Source organism: Catharus ustulatus, chromosome 1 (assembly GCF_009819885.2).
Source record: "Catharus ustulatus isolate bCatUst1 chromosome 1, bCatUst1.pri.v2, whole genome shotgun sequence".
Classification (NCBI taxonomy): Eukaryota; Metazoa; Chordata; class Aves; order Passeriformes; family Turdidae; genus Catharus; species Catharus ustulatus.
Window position 1 is genome coordinate 53457485 of NC_046221.1, and position 18160 is coordinate 53475644.

Consider the following 18160-nt stretch of genomic DNA (forward strand, 5'->3'; position numbering starts at 1 on the left):
ACACGCACAGCAAACCAAAGAATTCAATCACCACTTCCCATGGGCAGGCAGTTGTTCAGCCATCTCCAGGAGAGCAGGGCCCCTCGTGTGTGATGATTGCTTGGGAAGACAAATGCCATCACCTCCAACATCCCCCTCTTTCTCTTTCTTCTCCCCACTTTATATACTGAACAAGATGCCATACAGTCTGGAAGGTCCCTTCAGTCAATTTGGATCACCTGCCCTGGTTGTGTCTCCTCCCAGCCTCCCATGCAGTGCCAACTTTCTCATCAATGTGGCTGTACAAGAAAGAGAGAAGGCCTTGGCTCTGTGCAGGCTCTGCTCAGCAACAACAAAAACATCTCTGTATTATCAACCTTGTGTTCAGCACAAATACAAAACACAGCCCCACACTAGCTACTGTGAAGAAAATTGATTCCGCCACATCTGAAACCAGCACACTGATCACACTTTCATTGCCAGCTAATAAATGAACCTGCAAAGAATACACGCGGTGGTTGTACTTCTTAAAGCTGTGGTGCTTGAGGATATCTGCCAGTAGCCTCATTACAATTACAAGCAGAAAATAATGTTTCTTTTAACTCAAAGTCACTGCAGGCAAACAAGATTAGCTACAACAACCAAAAGACCTGTTCAGCCCTCAGGTTTTATCACTTCAATACTTCTTAATCAGTTCTTGCAAATATTCATTTGGCTCACTCCTTAAAAGCACCTCCCAATCTTATTTTAGTTCTTGTAACATGATTCCATGACCTAAATTTTGATCACTTCATGATTTGTAAACGTTCACCATAAAAAAATTCACCATTCATGAATAACCACAGGACTGAGCTTACCTATTTTTCCTTCTTTTCCCTTCCTCTCAGAAAAAAACAACAAAAAACCCCAGCCAATCAGAAAACTGAAACAGTAACATTTGGCATAGCAGTGCACATAGTAGAGCTAACAGTGGAAAAAGAACAGATTTGCAAATGCAGGTCATGTGATATTTGTTCATTCCCACTGTTTCCTAAGTATTAGCAAATAGAAATGGTCAGTGAATGTAAACAGCTTGGCTTGCAGTCATTTATGGAGCTTTATAATTGTTCCTACCACCTATTTGTTTTGAGTATATTCAATATTTGCATGGCTTTCTGCCATATCCAGGTGTTACTTTTTTTCAAGTATATCCTACAATTCAGAAGTGAGTCATCTGGAATTTGAAAATTCTCACCATGAGATGTGCAATTGCATCAAAAAGATACAAATGTACTGTTTAGATCCAGAAAATCAGCACAGCCATATACAAACTCCTGTATGAATAAAGGCATCAGAAGTGTTTTCCACTCATGGGATTTCATGACCGAGAAGGTCTCCTACAGTTACTTCAAAAAGCATAGCCAAAGCCTATGCCATAATATGTTTATTGCCTCTTTTTTTTGGTAGGCATTCATCTGCCACAGGACAGAGATTAAGGAAACTATTCATATGGCAATGATCCTGCAGGAGCTTATTATGATCTTCATGAATCAGTAGTAAAAGTACTATATATTGCAGTTTTCATGGCCTCCAGATGCCATGACTTTGCTGCCTGTCTCAAAAATTCATGAAAATGAACATGGTGGAAGATCCATGTCATGTGCCATTGTTCTCTATCTCCAAAAGATAACTGATTTTTGTGGATATTTTGACTGGCTATATTGCTTTCTTTGTGACTTGCTTTTAGATATATGAGGTCACTTCAAGTGTAAAGACCTTTTTCCCCTTTATGGTTTATGAAATTAATAATTTTAAAATAAAAGCTTAAAAAAGTTTTTTAATGTTATATATTGGTCTATTTGTTGTGATTTTTCAAGCTTATTTTGCTTCTGCAATTTCTACATTAATTTAGGGATTAAGCAAGTTGTTTACTCAATTTTAATTTTTTAATTTTTCTTTTTAAAATAAGATATAGTCAGTTTTCCACTATAGAAAAAGAAACAAAAGTAATTTTATTCTGAACCCTATTGGAGAGTAAGGCCATATTTTTTTTTTGGTCACTTCTGTGGACTCTTCTGTTACAAGATGAGAAGACAACCCCACAGATCTCATCCACACAAAATGAATGTAGATGAAATTTAAAAGACAGAAGAGATTTTAACTTTAGGCAAACCAAAACTAAAAGAAAAAGATTTGGTAATGCTATTAACTTTTTCAGGGTACAGATGTAAAGTCTAATTGCTCTCTTGAAAACACACCTCTTTTTAAACTTGATTTGCTAGGCAAAGAAAGACATGGATTTCACCCCTTGTACAAAAAAGTTAAATGTGTCTCTTATATGCATATACAAACAAAATAGGAACCAGAAATATGGCAATTAGTGACCTGATGTTTGAATAAGCAGTTCAATATGAGGAAGCATTTTAATTAAAGGTCCGAGGCCAATGACCAGGTTGCAGCAATGGGCAAAGAGAGTTTTTACAGTCACTGTACATGGCTTCTCAATTTAAGAAGGGAAGACTTCTTAAATTAAACAAAGGTGTGCAGTGTGAGAAAATCAGATTTTTGTCTCTGAAGATATCTAAATAAAATAATATAATAATTTATTAACTAAAATAAAAATTAAAATTGTGATGTATTGGGCAGCCTTTTATTTAGGTTATAGTTTCAAAAATTGGGGCAGATTTGACTATAAGCCTGTCTTTTAATCAGGCTTTTTAGACTAGTGATTATCTAAATAGTTATTTCCTTAAATGACAGCAGGATTAATCTGAAAATCATACTGGTTAATGGCAGTGCTTATATTTATATGGAAATATATGCACTCCTATTCAAAAGGTTAGAAACTTGGCATCTGCCAAAGGACACATCTACATGGAAAGGTGCAGAATTTACACCTAGCTCCAAATAATTCATTTGAAGACAAGCAGGGAATTTGTAAACAGTACTCCCTGGTTACAGTATCCATACCAAAAGGGCTGCCTTCCTCTCTCTTTATACAGTGAGTTTTTTTGTTTTTCTTCTCAACCACTCTGCTGCTCTCTACTGATACCATTTTGGGAGTAGCCCGATTTCTGCATGCAAAAACCACACTACATTGTAGCAGAGTTGTTGGGAAAAAAAAAAGTCCCTTTACACATAAAACCAGAATATATTATTATTAATTTTACATTTTTAAAATCTAAAATTACTACTGAAATAATTTCTAATACAAACAGACCAGTAATACTCTTTCAGCAAAACTATGAATTTATATTGGACCACCTTAGTTGTTCTGTGAAGACACATTTCATCTGTATTTTTATGGTTCCATACACTGTGTCCTTGGCAGATGCTTTTTATTCTCTCCCAAAAGTTCAGCAACCAAGCAACTTTTCTTCAAACAACTAAAATAATTTTGTCAGCAAGCTGTGTTTTACTTTTTCTCACATTTACCTTAAGCTTCTAATAGTATCTTGTTGCATACAAACAGCATTTTGTCTATTCATTTCATCAACATGTAACATTTTTATGTGTAAATATTGCAGCAAATATCATGGTGTTTCTAGTTTGATTCTGCTACATTTTATTCAGTTAGAGTTATATTTGACAGTAAACTAGATGTTGGTTTCTTGTATCAAACCCCTGAATTTGTGTTTGATGTACAAGCAAGGAAGTATACTTAGAAGCAGGTATTTATTGTGCTGAAAAATTAGCCATACTGTAGTGTTTGATATACTTAAAACAGCACATAAAACATTTTAGCAGTATGATGGTAAACACTTGTTTATTAAGAGTCCTGTACTGTATAATTGGAGTTGTACCTAAAACTTCAGAAGCTCAATTCTCTTTGAGTAAGAATTAACTTTAGTGCAACCTACAGTTCCTCAGGCAACAGATATCATAGAAACATGGAGCAGTTTGGGTTGAAAGGGACTTTTAAAGGCCATCTAATTCAATCCCTCTGCAATAATCAAAGACGTCCTCAACTACATCAGGTTCCTCAGAGCCCCAGCCAACCTGTTTCCAGGGATGAAACATCCACCACCTCTGTGGGTAAATGGTTACTGTGTGCTAGCACCCTCATTGTAATAAATGTCTTCTTTATATCTAAACTAAATTGACCTCCAATTAGTTTAAAGCCATTATGCTTTGACTTATTGCAACAGGTCCTGCTCTTTTATTTTTGCAAATATTTCAAACAACCATGTGTATCCCCAGTACAGCATCACCAACACTACAGCAAGTTTGATTTGATTTCTCAACTAAGTTCCTGAAGCTGTGGGGAAATTCTCTAATTCAATATACATTTTTAAAAAATTCATTGTATGTAAATAAGAAAAATAATATCAAACCTCTATTCTTCATGGTTCTATTTGTGTTGAATGAAAGTATGGAGTCTTTTGATTATCTAATCAAATAAGAAAAAAAAACAAACCTGAAATCACAGCTTTTTCTGCTAGTCAGAATGGCAAAGGGCTCCAATAAGTCTTATGTCACCCACTGAAGTCAATGATGAGTCTTCCTTACTTTATTCTAAAGTCTGGTTATTAAAAGACAAATCTTGAGTAACATATTCCAACTAAAATACCAACAAATCCAGGATATTGCCTAAAAAATGCATAGACATAGGATATCATAAAATCAGTTTTGCAGGTTTGCAGACTTAAGCACTGGCAGGATTGAATTGAAGGAAGGGCATTGGAAAATAATTTCTTAAAGCATTTTCAGGTCTGCTCTTAACTATGGAAACACTGGTACCATTGCTCAGCCATATTTCAGAAGAAATTCTGAAGTCACATTCAAATACTCAAATATCTCAGAAAAATGTGCTTAGACAATCTGGGCTATTCTGATACAATTATTATTTATTGCTTTAATTTTATCTCTTGTACCAGGCAATAAATAAAGTTCTGTTTTCAATTTATCTCTAAAGATCCAACGTGACATTTGTTTGAATATGATCTCTGCCTCAAATGTCCCAATCAAACTTGTATAATAGTCACCTTCTACAACAGAAAACATGAAGATGAAAAAGAGCAACTTCAGAGAACTATTGGAAATTCCAATGTTGCATCTTCCAGAGAAGAACAAGTAATCAACTCAAAATTAAAGTTCCAAGAAATATTTCATGAAGCCCTGGGTAACACAACTAGCAATTCTGGAACTAAGGTAAAAGTCTCTAACATCTGGATTTCATTCAAAATTCAAACCGAGTTTTTATTTTGGGGAGAAAAAAAAAGGATAATCATGGAAAAACTTACAGTAGGAGCAACCGTAGACTTCAATTCTTAACCCAATTTGCCCCTCTCCATTCCAGTCCAAAGGAACTATCCTTACATAGCGAGCAATAACTGGATGTTGTAAATCATGTCGGACCACACTGTCGGAGTTTGTATTTCCAGGAAATGCCTAAGGGAAAGAAGAAAAAAATATATCAGTTCTAATGCCTATATGGTTAGCAACTGAAGAAATACATATAAAATCCTATAATAAGTATCAATAGTGGAGCAAAAAGCCAAAGAATAAGAATTACTGATGCAAACTATAGTCATCAAAATATTGAAAGAGATAAAATTTGGTTTTTTGCTTACAGTTATAGGAATGGCTCAGACACTACTTATTCAAGAAGTAGATCTTAGAAGAATAAATGTTTTGTACCATGCATAGTAGACCCAGGTGGTGGTAGATGTTAGGAAGATGTACAGGATCCCTTCTTTGGTGGACTCACAAAATTATAGCATGCTAACAGTTACATTCACCTCAATTTTTTTGTGCTGCAGCTATTGATATGCTAAATGATGATGGCAAAACTCCGAAATAAGTTAGTCGGAGACATTAATTAGTGTGTTTGAAGTACTTATATATTTCAGTGGTATAACAAAGTGAACAGTTCTCTCTTCTGAGCTGAAGACAAATGTAAGCATACACTGAATAGTGACAAAAAGATCCTGCTGAGTAGTGGCCTATTTTCTTGTTGTAGGAATCACAGAACTTCACAGAGGGAATAAAAATTTTGATTCCTCTAAAAATGTGTGTTTTACTGAGCATGCAAGGCAATGCTCCATAGTTCAAGAGCAACACAAATTCCATTTGGGAAGTTTTAATTTTATGATGCTTTTCAAAACCCTATTAAATGTAGAAGTGCCGGTTGTTTTGGTTTGGACTTATTTGGTTTTTTAAAAAAATTCCTAGAAGTGTTATGGTCAAAGAATATAGGAAGACATTATATTTTCTACATAATTTAATTAAATTATTGATGAAAAAGATTCTCAAACACAAAAGCATTTTTTGTAGCTCTCCAAATTTGCATCCTGACTTGTGCTTTACTAGTCCTTTATCAGAAGGGAGCTGATCTGTTGCAGTGTTTCTTGTTAATGGTATGTTCTGTTATTGCCCAAGCTAATAGTTTAGTCCAAAATTATACCTTCACACCCACCTTGTCAATCAATCCTGAATTCCCTGTCAATCCTGCTTGGAAATCCTGCTAGCCCCCTGCTTGGAAATCCCCTAAAACTCCATGTCTCATTAGTCCATGTGACCAAGTTTTCCCCCTTACTTCTCTCATTGGATAATGCGTTTTTGAACCCTACCCTTTATCCTTCCTCAGAATGCCTTCAATTTGCTAAGAATTTGTATCTTCCCCTTGAACTTCCTCCATATCTAAGTTGTTGCACCTTCACCATCTTTGACTTTTGGCCTGTGGATTCCCCAAAGTAATAAATCCTTTTTATCCTGTGCAAAAGACCTCCCCCTCCTCCTTGCCTCCTTTGAATCCAATCTGACAGCCAAAAGGCCATGGAGACATAGCTTGAGCCACAACTAAGGCCTCCTGTTCCTGGAGTGTGACCCACTCTAGGCACAGGGTCGTAGTGGCAAAGTGAGTGCAGCTCCAGCTGTCGTGTCACTATCCCAGCAGGTACCTGGAATTTCAAGGGTTTCTATTGCTGTATGACTCAGTAACCTCTACTGAATGCATAAATATAGTCAACATAGCGAATAAGTCAGTCCCAGATTAATAAAACACATTCCATTTAGTCTCCAGTAGAACAGTATCTTTTATCACAGCCTTCATTTAAATAAATGGGGAACAGTAATACAGGCTTTGTGGGTAATGCAAATACCAGGTCAAAATCCATTATTGCAAGACTGAAAAATTAATTTACAGGGCCTTGAAAATTATGGAATTATGGACAATTTCTGGTCACAATTTCCTCTTCTGGTCAATAGGATTTAAAAATATACCGTAATTTCACAATTACAAGCCGCACCTGATTATAAGCCGCACGTCCGGTTGTCGGCAATGTTTAGGTCTTCGTCCATTTATAGGCCTCACCTGATTATAAGGCGCAATTTCGTTCGCAGAGAGGATGCTTGCACAACTTTCACAAAGTTGCTAATTAGTAACAGACTTGTGGGATCACGGAGTTTATGGGCGGGCTCGAATCGGCCCCGCTTTTCCCCCACCGGGGCCGTGCGGGCTCGGATCGGCCCCACCTTTCCCCCACTGGGCCATGTGGGCTCGGATCAGCCCTGCTTTTGCCCCACTGGGGCCATGCGAGCTCGGATCAGCCCTGCTTTTCCCCGCCAGGGCCGTGCAGGCTCAGATCGGCCCCACCACCCCCCTGCCGGGGCTGGGTGGAATCGGATCGGCCCCACTGCCCCCCCGTCAAGGCCATGTGGGCTCGGATCAGCCCTGCTTTTCCCCCACTGGGGCCATGTGGGCTCGGATCGGCCCTGCCAGCCCCCTGCCAGGGTTGGGCGGACTCGGATCGGCCCCATTGCCCCCCTGCTGGGGCTGTGTGGGCTCAGATTGGCCCTACTGCCCCCACCACTGGGGCCATGCAGGCTAGGATCAGACCCGCTTTTCCCCTGCCAGGGCTGTGCGGGCTAGGATCAGCCCCGTTTTTCCCCCGCTGGAGCCAGGCGGGCTTCGGCTCAGCTCGGGGCGGTGCAGGCTCGCACTTCTGGGTTGGCAAATTTCTGAACCTCATCAATATATTGGCCACACCTGATTATAAGCCGCACTTCTGGGTTCGGACCAAAATTTTCATCAAAATGGTGCGGCTTATAATCGTTAAATTACTGTAATTTAGACCTGCATCTCTAATTGAAGATTTTTTTTAAACAGGGAGTGAATCTCTGGCTAAAAAATTAAATAAAATATAGAATTTTACAATCAGAAACCTTCTTGCAAAACTACTTTTTTTCAGAAAAAAGTGTAAATACCTATATAAATTAAACAAGTTTTTCAGATTATTAATCTCATTAAATAATTTAAATATTATTTCCAGATATTACATCTTTAACTCTAACAGGGAAAATTATTGAAATGGCTTACTTATCTGTAAAATGCTGTCTCATGAGCCAATGAGGGGCCCCAAAATTCTCTGTTCTTAAACCTTTTCTCTTCTTGTATTGGATATTGACTTCTGTTATCTGTGTCATATTTCAGCGCACATTGCAATAAAAAGACTGGGAATTAGCCACAACCACTTTTCTCAAAGGTAGTGCTCCACAGGACAGCAACAGAATAAGAATGAAAAAAGATAAGAAAATAAGTCCTCAAATCCTTTCTAAACAGTGCTTTTGAACATATAGTGAATAGAGCTTTCAAACATGTTCACTAAGATTTTTGTAATTCCGTAAGAGGAAACTCTGTTTAGTTCGAAATAATTTTCGAAATTTAACAGGGCAGGTTTACAGAAAAGATAACTGTATTTCTAACAGGCCAGTCAATAAAGTTTAAAATTAATTAATTTAAGAAATAATCAATCATTCAGCAGAATTTGCAGCAAAATTGTGTGGTTTTTAAATTTCACTTTGGCTTTACCAATATGCTTCTGCAACCCTACTGTATATGGGGACACCAGGGAGACACTCAGCATAAATCTCTTTGCCCAGCTAAAGAATCTGGAGAAAAGTGAAGATAAGACTTTGGAAAATTTGGAAGCAAAGCTATGGAAAGTTAAGATGGAGACTCATTTTTTTATCCTGTACTTAAAGAATAACTACAGTAAATTCACGAATACAAGCCGCACTGACTATAAGCCGCATCTCTGGGTGTTGGCAAATATTTCGGTTTTTGTCCATAGATAAGCCGCACCCGAATATAAGCCGCTCTGTCGTTCGCAGCGAGGACCCGCGTGCAATTAGTAACAGAACCGCGGGAGGGCGGGGTTTACTGGCTGAGCTAAGGCTGTGCAGGCTCGGCCCGCTAGGGGCCGCTGACGGGGCCAGGTGGCCCAGCCCGGTGCTGCCGCTCGGGGCCGGCCGCCGCTGCCACTGGGCTCGGTCACCCCGGGTCGGCGCTGCCCCGCGGTGGCAGGCAGGGACGGAGCTTCCCCTGCTCCTACGGCAGCGGCGGCGGGCGGGGACGGAGCTTTCCTGCGCCCGTGGCACCGGCGGTGGGCGCGGACAAAGCACCCCACCTCCTCCCCGAGCCGCGGCAATGGCGGCGCCCCCCCCCCCCGTCGGCTCCCCGGGCCACGGCAATGGCGGCGCCCCCCCTCTGTCGGCTCCCCGGGCCGCGGCAATGGCGGCGCCCCCCCGTGTCCCCCCCTTCCCCCGGGCCGCGGCAATGGCGGCGCCCCCCCCCCCCCCCTCCCCTGGGCCGTGGCAGAGGAGGGAAGAAGAGAGCTCTCCCGCCTCTCTCCCCGCCCCCCGTGCTGCCTGCAGGGAGCCAGGGCAACACGGTAACACTGTAACAATTGCGAAATGCCGGCTTTTAGTGGCCGGTGCTTGGCTCGGCACTCTGGCTGGCACGTCTGGGGTTGTAAATGTCAGAAAATTATTAATATATTAGCCGCACCCGACTATTAGCCGCACTTCCGGGTTTCCACCAAAATTTTTGTCAAATTGCTGCGGCTTGTATTCGTGAAATTACTGTACATTCTAATCAATAATTTAAAATGGTAGAGCTAAATTATAAATTCATATAAGTATTGTAATGAAACAACACACAGTTTAACAGTAGCTGTAAGTAAAACCGGCCAAAATGGTTTTAGTTTCCTGTAGTAGGACAGTTTGCAACTGTACTCAATTCTATGGACAAAGAAAGAACGTTACAAAATCTCCTTTTGGAAAAATGTTTTTTACAATAATGGATTTAAAATAATTTCTCAGCATTAAATAATTTATCTCTGAAATAAGGAGGCACAGAAATGCCTCAAATGTTGTTAAGTGAACAAAAGTGGAAGCTTTCACTTTAACCAAAGAGCAAAAATGATACAAGGATGGTGATTAGATCCTCAACCAGATAAAGAAAAATGTGTCTGCAGTCTCTTTGACTCTCTGTGAAGCAGAGAAAAAACCCCTGTACTTCTCTGAAGAACATAATCACATATATACCAGAGAATCTAACTTAGTTAAGGGGAAAATTAATTCTTCACCTCGGTTCAGGTGAAGAATTCTCCATCCAAATTAATGATATATTCAAAGGTGGGTACAAAAATTGCTTCAGCATAGCGTCTTTCTAGGATGGTGTAAAAATAGGGCAATGCATGGAATAGAAGGATGATATTTCTATTCCTGTACAAGGAACTAAGAGTTTTTTTGTCATAACTTTGTTCAATAACTAGCACCTTTTTTATCACTTTGATTTTTATACTCATTGTTACACTCTTGATAGTTATTTTTTGCCTTTTTATCAAAGAAATAAATAATTTATGTATCTGAATTTCTGAAAAAAACATCTATGCTTCTAGCTTGTTCCAGGTTGCAATAAGATGTAACCAACAGTATGTATTCTATCACCATCTGTTAAAACCTGGTAGAGCAGTGTTCTTTATCTCTTCCATGACCCATCCCTCATAACTCTGGGGGTAATACCCTCTGTCAATGGGCCAGCTGTTAAAACCAGTGGGACAATTTTCTTTATTTCTTCCACGACCCATCCTGTGTCCAGGGAGATATCTTCTTTTAATGGGACATTGAGTCTCAGTGCATGACTGAAAAAATTACATCATCCCATTATCAGATGCTCCACTGAGGGGAAGGAGCCAAGCATTTCCTACCTAAATAAAAATCTGAAATTTGCAACACCAAGAAAGCTTTTTTCCACTGGATTACTAGAGGAAAAACAGGCCCATCTACACCACCACTAGACCTACGAAAGAACTCCACACTTCTACAGGATCATTGCTTCAACAGATCAACATCTGTCACTCCAGGAGGGCTGCAGCCACCATTTAATTGGACTGCTACAAATACCCTGACCAACAGGGTGTCAGGTTGTATTCTGACTCTGTTGGCAATTTTTTTGTATTGCTGCATTTTAATTTTAATTTTCCAGGTAAAGAACTGTTATTCCTATGCCCATATCTTTGTCTGAAAACCCCTTAATTTCAAAATTATAATAATTTGGAGGGAGGGGGTTTACATTTTCCATTTCAAAAAAGGCTCTTGCTTTCCTGAGCAGACAGCTGTCTTTACAAACCAAAACAAGCTTTATTTTGACACCACAATAGTGAAAACAGTACAGAGTCTGTGTTCCATGATAGTATAGCTCTATAATAGGCAGAAATAGGAAAGAGAAGTACCATTATGAAATATGGAAACATCCCCAGGCAGGCAGAATATGTCATCAGGAAGCATAACTGGGGGTTTTTTTCAGATTCCAAGGTGAGCTAAGCATGAAGCTGACTAAACCTTGAAATTTTTATTTTTTAGAAAAGCCCTCAAATTCCAAACCAAATATTTTTTTCAAAAACTAGAAGGATTACAAAAGCGAGATATTGGCAGCTTTGGCTATGGCCCCCAGCCCTCTGACTACACAGAAAAGAAAATCTGGAAATTGTTTTTCACTTGAGTTTTCAGGAATCTGTACTATCAATAAACAGAGCAGGGCTGGCTAGGTGCCAGAAGCTCTCCACCAGCAATGCAGTGGAATGATGTTTGGCACTGCAGGGCAGTTCAAACCCAGGGGCCCTGGAAAAAATTCACATCACAAACTGATTCTGCACAACCTGGCTGAAATCCACAGCAGATTTCAGAGAAGACAAGAGTTTTCAAAAATTTCTTCCTACTTTATTGCATGGACATTTAAGAAAAAAAGACAAAACCTGAACTTCATCAATTCCTCTTTGCTGGTGAAACATTTCTTTGTTCCATACCTAGGAAAACCCAGCCCAACTGTGTCATGCAAACTCAAACAGCAAGAATAAGAGGATTGAGCAAAGGAGAATGTAAGGGAAGACTTCAAGAAGAAGGAGTAAAAAAGATATAAAAGAAATATGGTAGGAAAAGAGGTTGCAGAAGGAAAAAAAATAGCAAATAAAGAGAAAAAAAATGAATGCATCAGAAAGTAACAGATATAGGTTATTGCCATTTTAGCTCAGCTATGGTAGGTTGCTGTATTTTCATGTGTACTGTGGATAGTAAAAGTAAGTGATAAGAAGCAGTAATATTTTACTTGAAGAAACATTTCTTCATTCTCTCTATTGAACAGCACAATCAATAACACTACAATTTGCATACTCTACTTTTTTCCTAAAAACAAACATGTTCAAAGCAAAATATTTCTACAGCATCCTGCATAATTACCTCACACAGAAATGCATATGAATAGAAAAAAAAAGTATCTGAAAGTAATTAAAAGCTATAGCAGGTATTTCCCTTATCACAAATTATGAAATCCTCAAATGATTTGATAGGTGCTGAGTCTCATCTTTGAGATTTGTGGTCATAAAATGACCACAAATGAATTCCTAAGAGCTCAGGATTAACAAGAAGTGGGATCTACTAAACATTGTAATGTTGATGATGGTGATCTTATATGAACTTGATTTTATTATAAATGATAGCAGTAAATCTCAATTTCAGTGGTTAACCATACACTTCCCTCAGCCACATTTCTCTGTTTTATATAAATGTGTGTATATCTATCTATATATATATATATCACCTATGTTTTGTGTGTAGTGCTAAAAATTTCTGGAAAACTACTCACATACTCAAAGTGAGGAACATCCAGTTGCAAGCTTTCACTTGGAACTGACTATATATTTTTTTTCTATACTCAAAACATTTCCTAGCATTTTTTAATCAGATCACTCTTTCTGTTCACTTTACAACCTTATATTTTCTATTGATTCCTAGGAAGTTTACTTTCAAGTTCAAATTCTCTCTTTGTATGCTAAAAACATATTCTAACCACATATTCATTATAATTTAATTAATAATATAATGGAATTATCATTACCTGCAAAGACTAAAGCCAAAAGCTTATTTGCTGCCTTTTAGCCTTTCACATTTCCAAAGAAAAGTAAATGATGTAGCAACATAACATTATTGATCTTTTTAACAAAATATCCCAACTTTTTATAGCCTGAAAGCTACTGCTTTACTTAAAAAGAACTCAATCTCCTCTACAGAAATTTCAAATTTTTTGTGTCTCAAGAAATCTGTAAGTTTAAAAAAAAATTTAGGAACATTGTCATGTTCCATTCACAGATAACTCGTAGGGATTTCAGTTCTGTATAATGTTCCTAGCAAATGTTTTCAAAACTTAAAGACAGAAAATTGAAGAATAAGCTATGATACCTGAGTATAAATTTAGATACCTGAAAGAAAAATTACATTAAAATTAAAAAAATTTGAGAAAAATGAATGAGCTTCATTATCAAATTATGAGTTTTAATGTATTGATATTTTCAGTTTTCCTTTTAAAAATAGAAACAAATTAAACTCCTATACACGAGCAAACAAACACAAACCAAAAATCCTCACACCCTCCCAACTACTGCTTCCAGAACATGGTTCAATAACTGGATGTAAGTGAAGCATTCTTTTATCTTCTGGCACTGTTGTAGGATATTATCTTTGTTTAATTTACTTTGAGTAATGAAGCCTAAAGCAAAAGCCTTAACAAACAAAGAACTACCTATCCATCTCGCTCATATATCCCAAACCCAAGAATTAATTGTTTTGCTCATACTTCTATGTACAGTTGTTCATCCTTTATGCACAAAAATATTACCAAATTATCTGAATTTTGCTAGGGAAACTGACTTCTTTTCTGGACTGAACAGCACCCCTTGATTGGCTTTGTATTATTGGAATATTTGAGGTAGGACATCTGGCAATACACATGTGTACAGACTGCAGGGTTTTGTTTGTTTTTCTTTTGCCCAGAACTCCATTTAATAACCCTATTACCCTAACCTTTAGACCCATGAACAAGGGACACAGACGTATGGATACTGTTAAATTTTACTTAATGGGAATTCACTGCATCACAGCAAAGGCACCGAGAGTGTCACATTTCTCTGCATCCTGAAATTGGATACAATATTCCAGAGAGGTGTGAAATAGTTCACTGGCAAAGACATTTCTCCCTTTTGATGAAGACACCAAACATAAATGCAAAATTTCTAAATCAGATATTAAAAAAGCTCCTAAATTATTTTAAGGCTTGTATCTTGAAGAAGAAATTTCAACCCCTCTGCTGAACCATATAGGTTTTGTTCCACTTGATGTAAAATGGGAACAATTTAAAAATCCTTTGAACTTCAACTATACATACAAAATACTAAAATATCATTAGGGTTGTAAAGTCAACACTGCTAGTTAAAGTTATGTTTCCTGCAGGGTCTTAATGCAATCCTGAATATCATTATGATATTAATTTATTTACATAATTACCTACTTTTAATTCCCTAGAGAGTCATATAATTCCCAGAGGGAAAATTGTGATTATTCATCCTGATACATTAAACAATTGAGGTTGAAATACCTTGAGGTTTTGGGATGGTTTGTCTTGGTGGGTTTTTTTTGTTGTTGCTGTTGGGTTTTTTTATTATTTTTTAATTTTTTTATTTTTAACCATATCTAAATTCAAGAGGAAAAAGACATGAGCTTCATTTGGAAAATTTTGCCAATGGAAGTCTGTCCTAGTCTTTCTCCATTTGTTCCAAAGATTTAGTAACTAGCATTTACGCTTTGATTTAAATTGAGAAAACACAACCTTCACACCACTGAATAACATTCCGTCTTTGTTGTTAAGATCGACTGATTGCATTATTAGTAAAAGCTTCTTAGCACATTGGGGAGTAAACATTATCTTGCTCTTAAATATACTAAACAGATTCTAACACTTAGACACTGCAGGACCAACTTCAGGAGTAGCTTGGGGTTTCATAACAAGTAAGACTGGTATCTTTAAGATAGCTCCTCTGTTTGCAGAGTGAATGAAGTAACACACAGTGTAAAAGCAAGTGGACTCCAAGATGGGAATGGGTGTCTTCCATAAAGTAACACATAGGGTGTGCCCTACAGCGCAGGTGCTGGATTCTCTTGGTGACAGTTTTCATATGGTGCTAGACAACTAAATTGCAAAAAAAATTTTGGTAGCACTTACTACAGTTCCAGGAAGACACAAAATGATTAGGTAGTTTTGACTTAATCTTTCACTGTCTCTGTTCCACATATAAAATATGGAGTAAAAATTAAATTATTTTATGGGATTGTAAAAATAAAATAATATTTATTAAGCACATAGTCAGGTATTCACATGGGTGTCTAAATTGGAAAGCTGAGACTTTTATGGTCAGTAAAGCAAAGTGGGAGATAGGAACTAAATTAAATTGTTTCCACTCTTCAGTTGCTGCACAGTGAAATATAAATTTTCCTGGGTACAATATAAATGCATTCTACAAAATAAAGAATGTGATCAACACCTTACTTCCAAAAGTTGCCCACTGACGGATTTATATTAAAAGAAAAAGAATACAAAAATCAGTGTGAAACGGTTGTACAGATAGAGTAAAACCTGCTTTTCTTTACAGGAGTTGTGAGATTTTATTCATTATTACACAAAAGATTACTTCTACTGCATCTTCTGTAGAATGAAAAAGAGACAGGAAGAATGTGTTTCCAAAATACCTAGGCACAGTTGCAATCATTACTTAAATAATGACAGCAACAGGTCTCTGATCACTTGCTGCTGGTTCACAGAGCTCAGCAGTACCAGAAGACTCTCACCTTGGGAAGGTCAAACACAGAACTCCGAGTGGTCCTTAGTTTCTTTCCCTATCTATTACTGATGTATTTAGAAATTTTTGCACACTTTGATGACTTAAAAATAGCTTTTTAGTAATTTTCAGAACATTGTTTACTCCTTGTGCATCACTCCTGTCTCAAAGCTCCTTGTATCTGTTCTGCGCAGCCCCACTATGCTACTGGGTTGCTTGCCACACAAACAGCTGAGGCTGTTACCAGAGACTGCATTTAGGAGAGGAAAGCAAAACTCAACAGTGTCATTCCACACCCCGATTTAGTGCTTTGGATTAAAAGACTGAAACTCCTTGCAGGAAAAAGTATAAAGACAAAATCTGTTTTAAATGCTGTTGAGACTCATCTATCTTCAGTAAGGACATAGCAACTAAAGAAAGCTTTTTAGTGCTTAATTAGTTGCATATCAATCTAAACAGAAATCTTTGCTTATAATAGAAAACACTGATTTGTGACATCAGTTTATAAGTATAAATAAAATACTGCACTTGTTAGTTTTATAGTGTTTTATTTTGAGTCATATCTAAATCTGGATGGTCAATATTTAAGATAAAATTTTCTCAGTTTTGAATAGTTCTCATTCCCATGTTTATAGAAGAGTCCAGACACTGTTTTCCAGATTATTGTAATTCTAGACTAGACTATTAGCATGCAAGAAATAACTGTGAAACAAAACTTTTCATATCTGAAATAGTTGCAAGAATACAATTGCAAATCAATCAGTGAGGAATGAAGTCTGGTTATTCTGTATTAATTGCTTCATGTGTAAAATTAATATTGTATACTGAGATAAACTTTGAACATAAAATTTAAATAATCAGGTGTTTTTCTTGTGTACTTTCAATATCTAATTCTAATATCTAATATCTTAGTTAATTGCAAATAGCACATATTCTCCATAATTCAGATAAGCTTCCCAGTAATGGGAAGAAAGACTGGATTAAAAAAAGCAAATAAGCTTTGAACATGTTTCAGCTGTCCTTAAATAATATTAAAATATTACAAAATTGATTTAAAATTATAGAAACATAAAAAGTATGCATTTGAAGTAATTTTGAATATTTTTGGTTTGTTTTTGCATACTTCGAAGTTGAAATGTTTATGAAATAAATGAAGTTCACATACAATATTAAGTCAAGATTTAGTAAAAAATTACTAAAGAAAAGAAAAGCAAAAACAGCACTATTGCCATCTAACACTAACATGTTTCTGTTTCTGGCAGTACTCTCTGAATATGTCAAGATGAAAGAAAATAAAAGTAACTTATATAAAACACTTCATATGTACTAAAGTTAAGAATTCCAAAGGGTGCAACTATCAATGATGCAGCTGTCAATATCACCTATGATACAAGAACTCACTAATCACTTTCCTTTCCTTTTCTCCTGTTCACCCTAGGCAGAGCCCATACTCTAAAAATCATGATCGTCAGTTAAGATCTTCCTGATGAAAGTTCACAAGTTCAGAATCTTCTGGTCTGTGACCCAGGACAAGAGGAAAAAAAAATGTAACCAAAATGTAACTATGAGAAACGTCAATGAAAAATATGTAGATCCTTTCTAAAATTCAGCTAAGGCTAAAAGGGCTTTAGATGCAGAAAATCCTAAGTAAAATGGCATGCAAGCAAACACAAAATTCTTGTCACAGGAAGAATACCTGGAGTAGGAATCCTCAGAATAATCCTTTCAAACTGATCAAAGGAATATTACTAAGAAATCCCCCAAAACAGAATTACAATATGTGACAGGCTTCAAACATACCTGCTTGTCCTTCAACTTGAATTCAACACATGCTCATCTTTCTAGGGAAATAAGGACAGTTTTAACCACTTGACTTTTTGAAATTATACCAAAAAACCACAAGAATATTGTACAAAGGAATGCAGAAAGAAATATCTGAATTGTCAGAAGCTACCTCTTTCTTCAGGGATTTATTTTTTCCCCTTATTTTTCCTACTGAGTATGACTGAAAGAATTTTGGGAGAAATGCAGAATTCTTGTGTTTCTGTTCAAGTCCATTCTCAGTTTTCATGCAAAAAAGTGGTTAGTATCTATATGAGAAGTTTAGAGTAAGAAATAATCTTTGATTTGAAATCCCTGTGAATTTAGTAAACTATTAGATGTCTTAACAAATGAGACAATAATGGAATAAGAAATACTGAAGACCCTATTTTTGTTTTAAAATGTATAATTTTATTTCATCCTCTCTTGCA

The 18160-nt window shown here is 37.0% G+C and overlaps 1 protein-coding gene across 1 annotated transcript in view; it reads right to left on the reverse strand.

Annotated features, from left to right (window-relative positions):
• CNTNAP2 (contactin associated protein 2) overlaps positions 1-18160 on the reverse strand; it is a 1181910-nt gene that overhangs the window by 648106 nt on the left and 515644 nt on the right. The window contains 1 exon segment of the mRNA XM_033052691.1: positions 5202-5349. Within this exon segment, the coding sequence (XP_032908582.1) occupies positions 5202-5349 (148 nt within the window).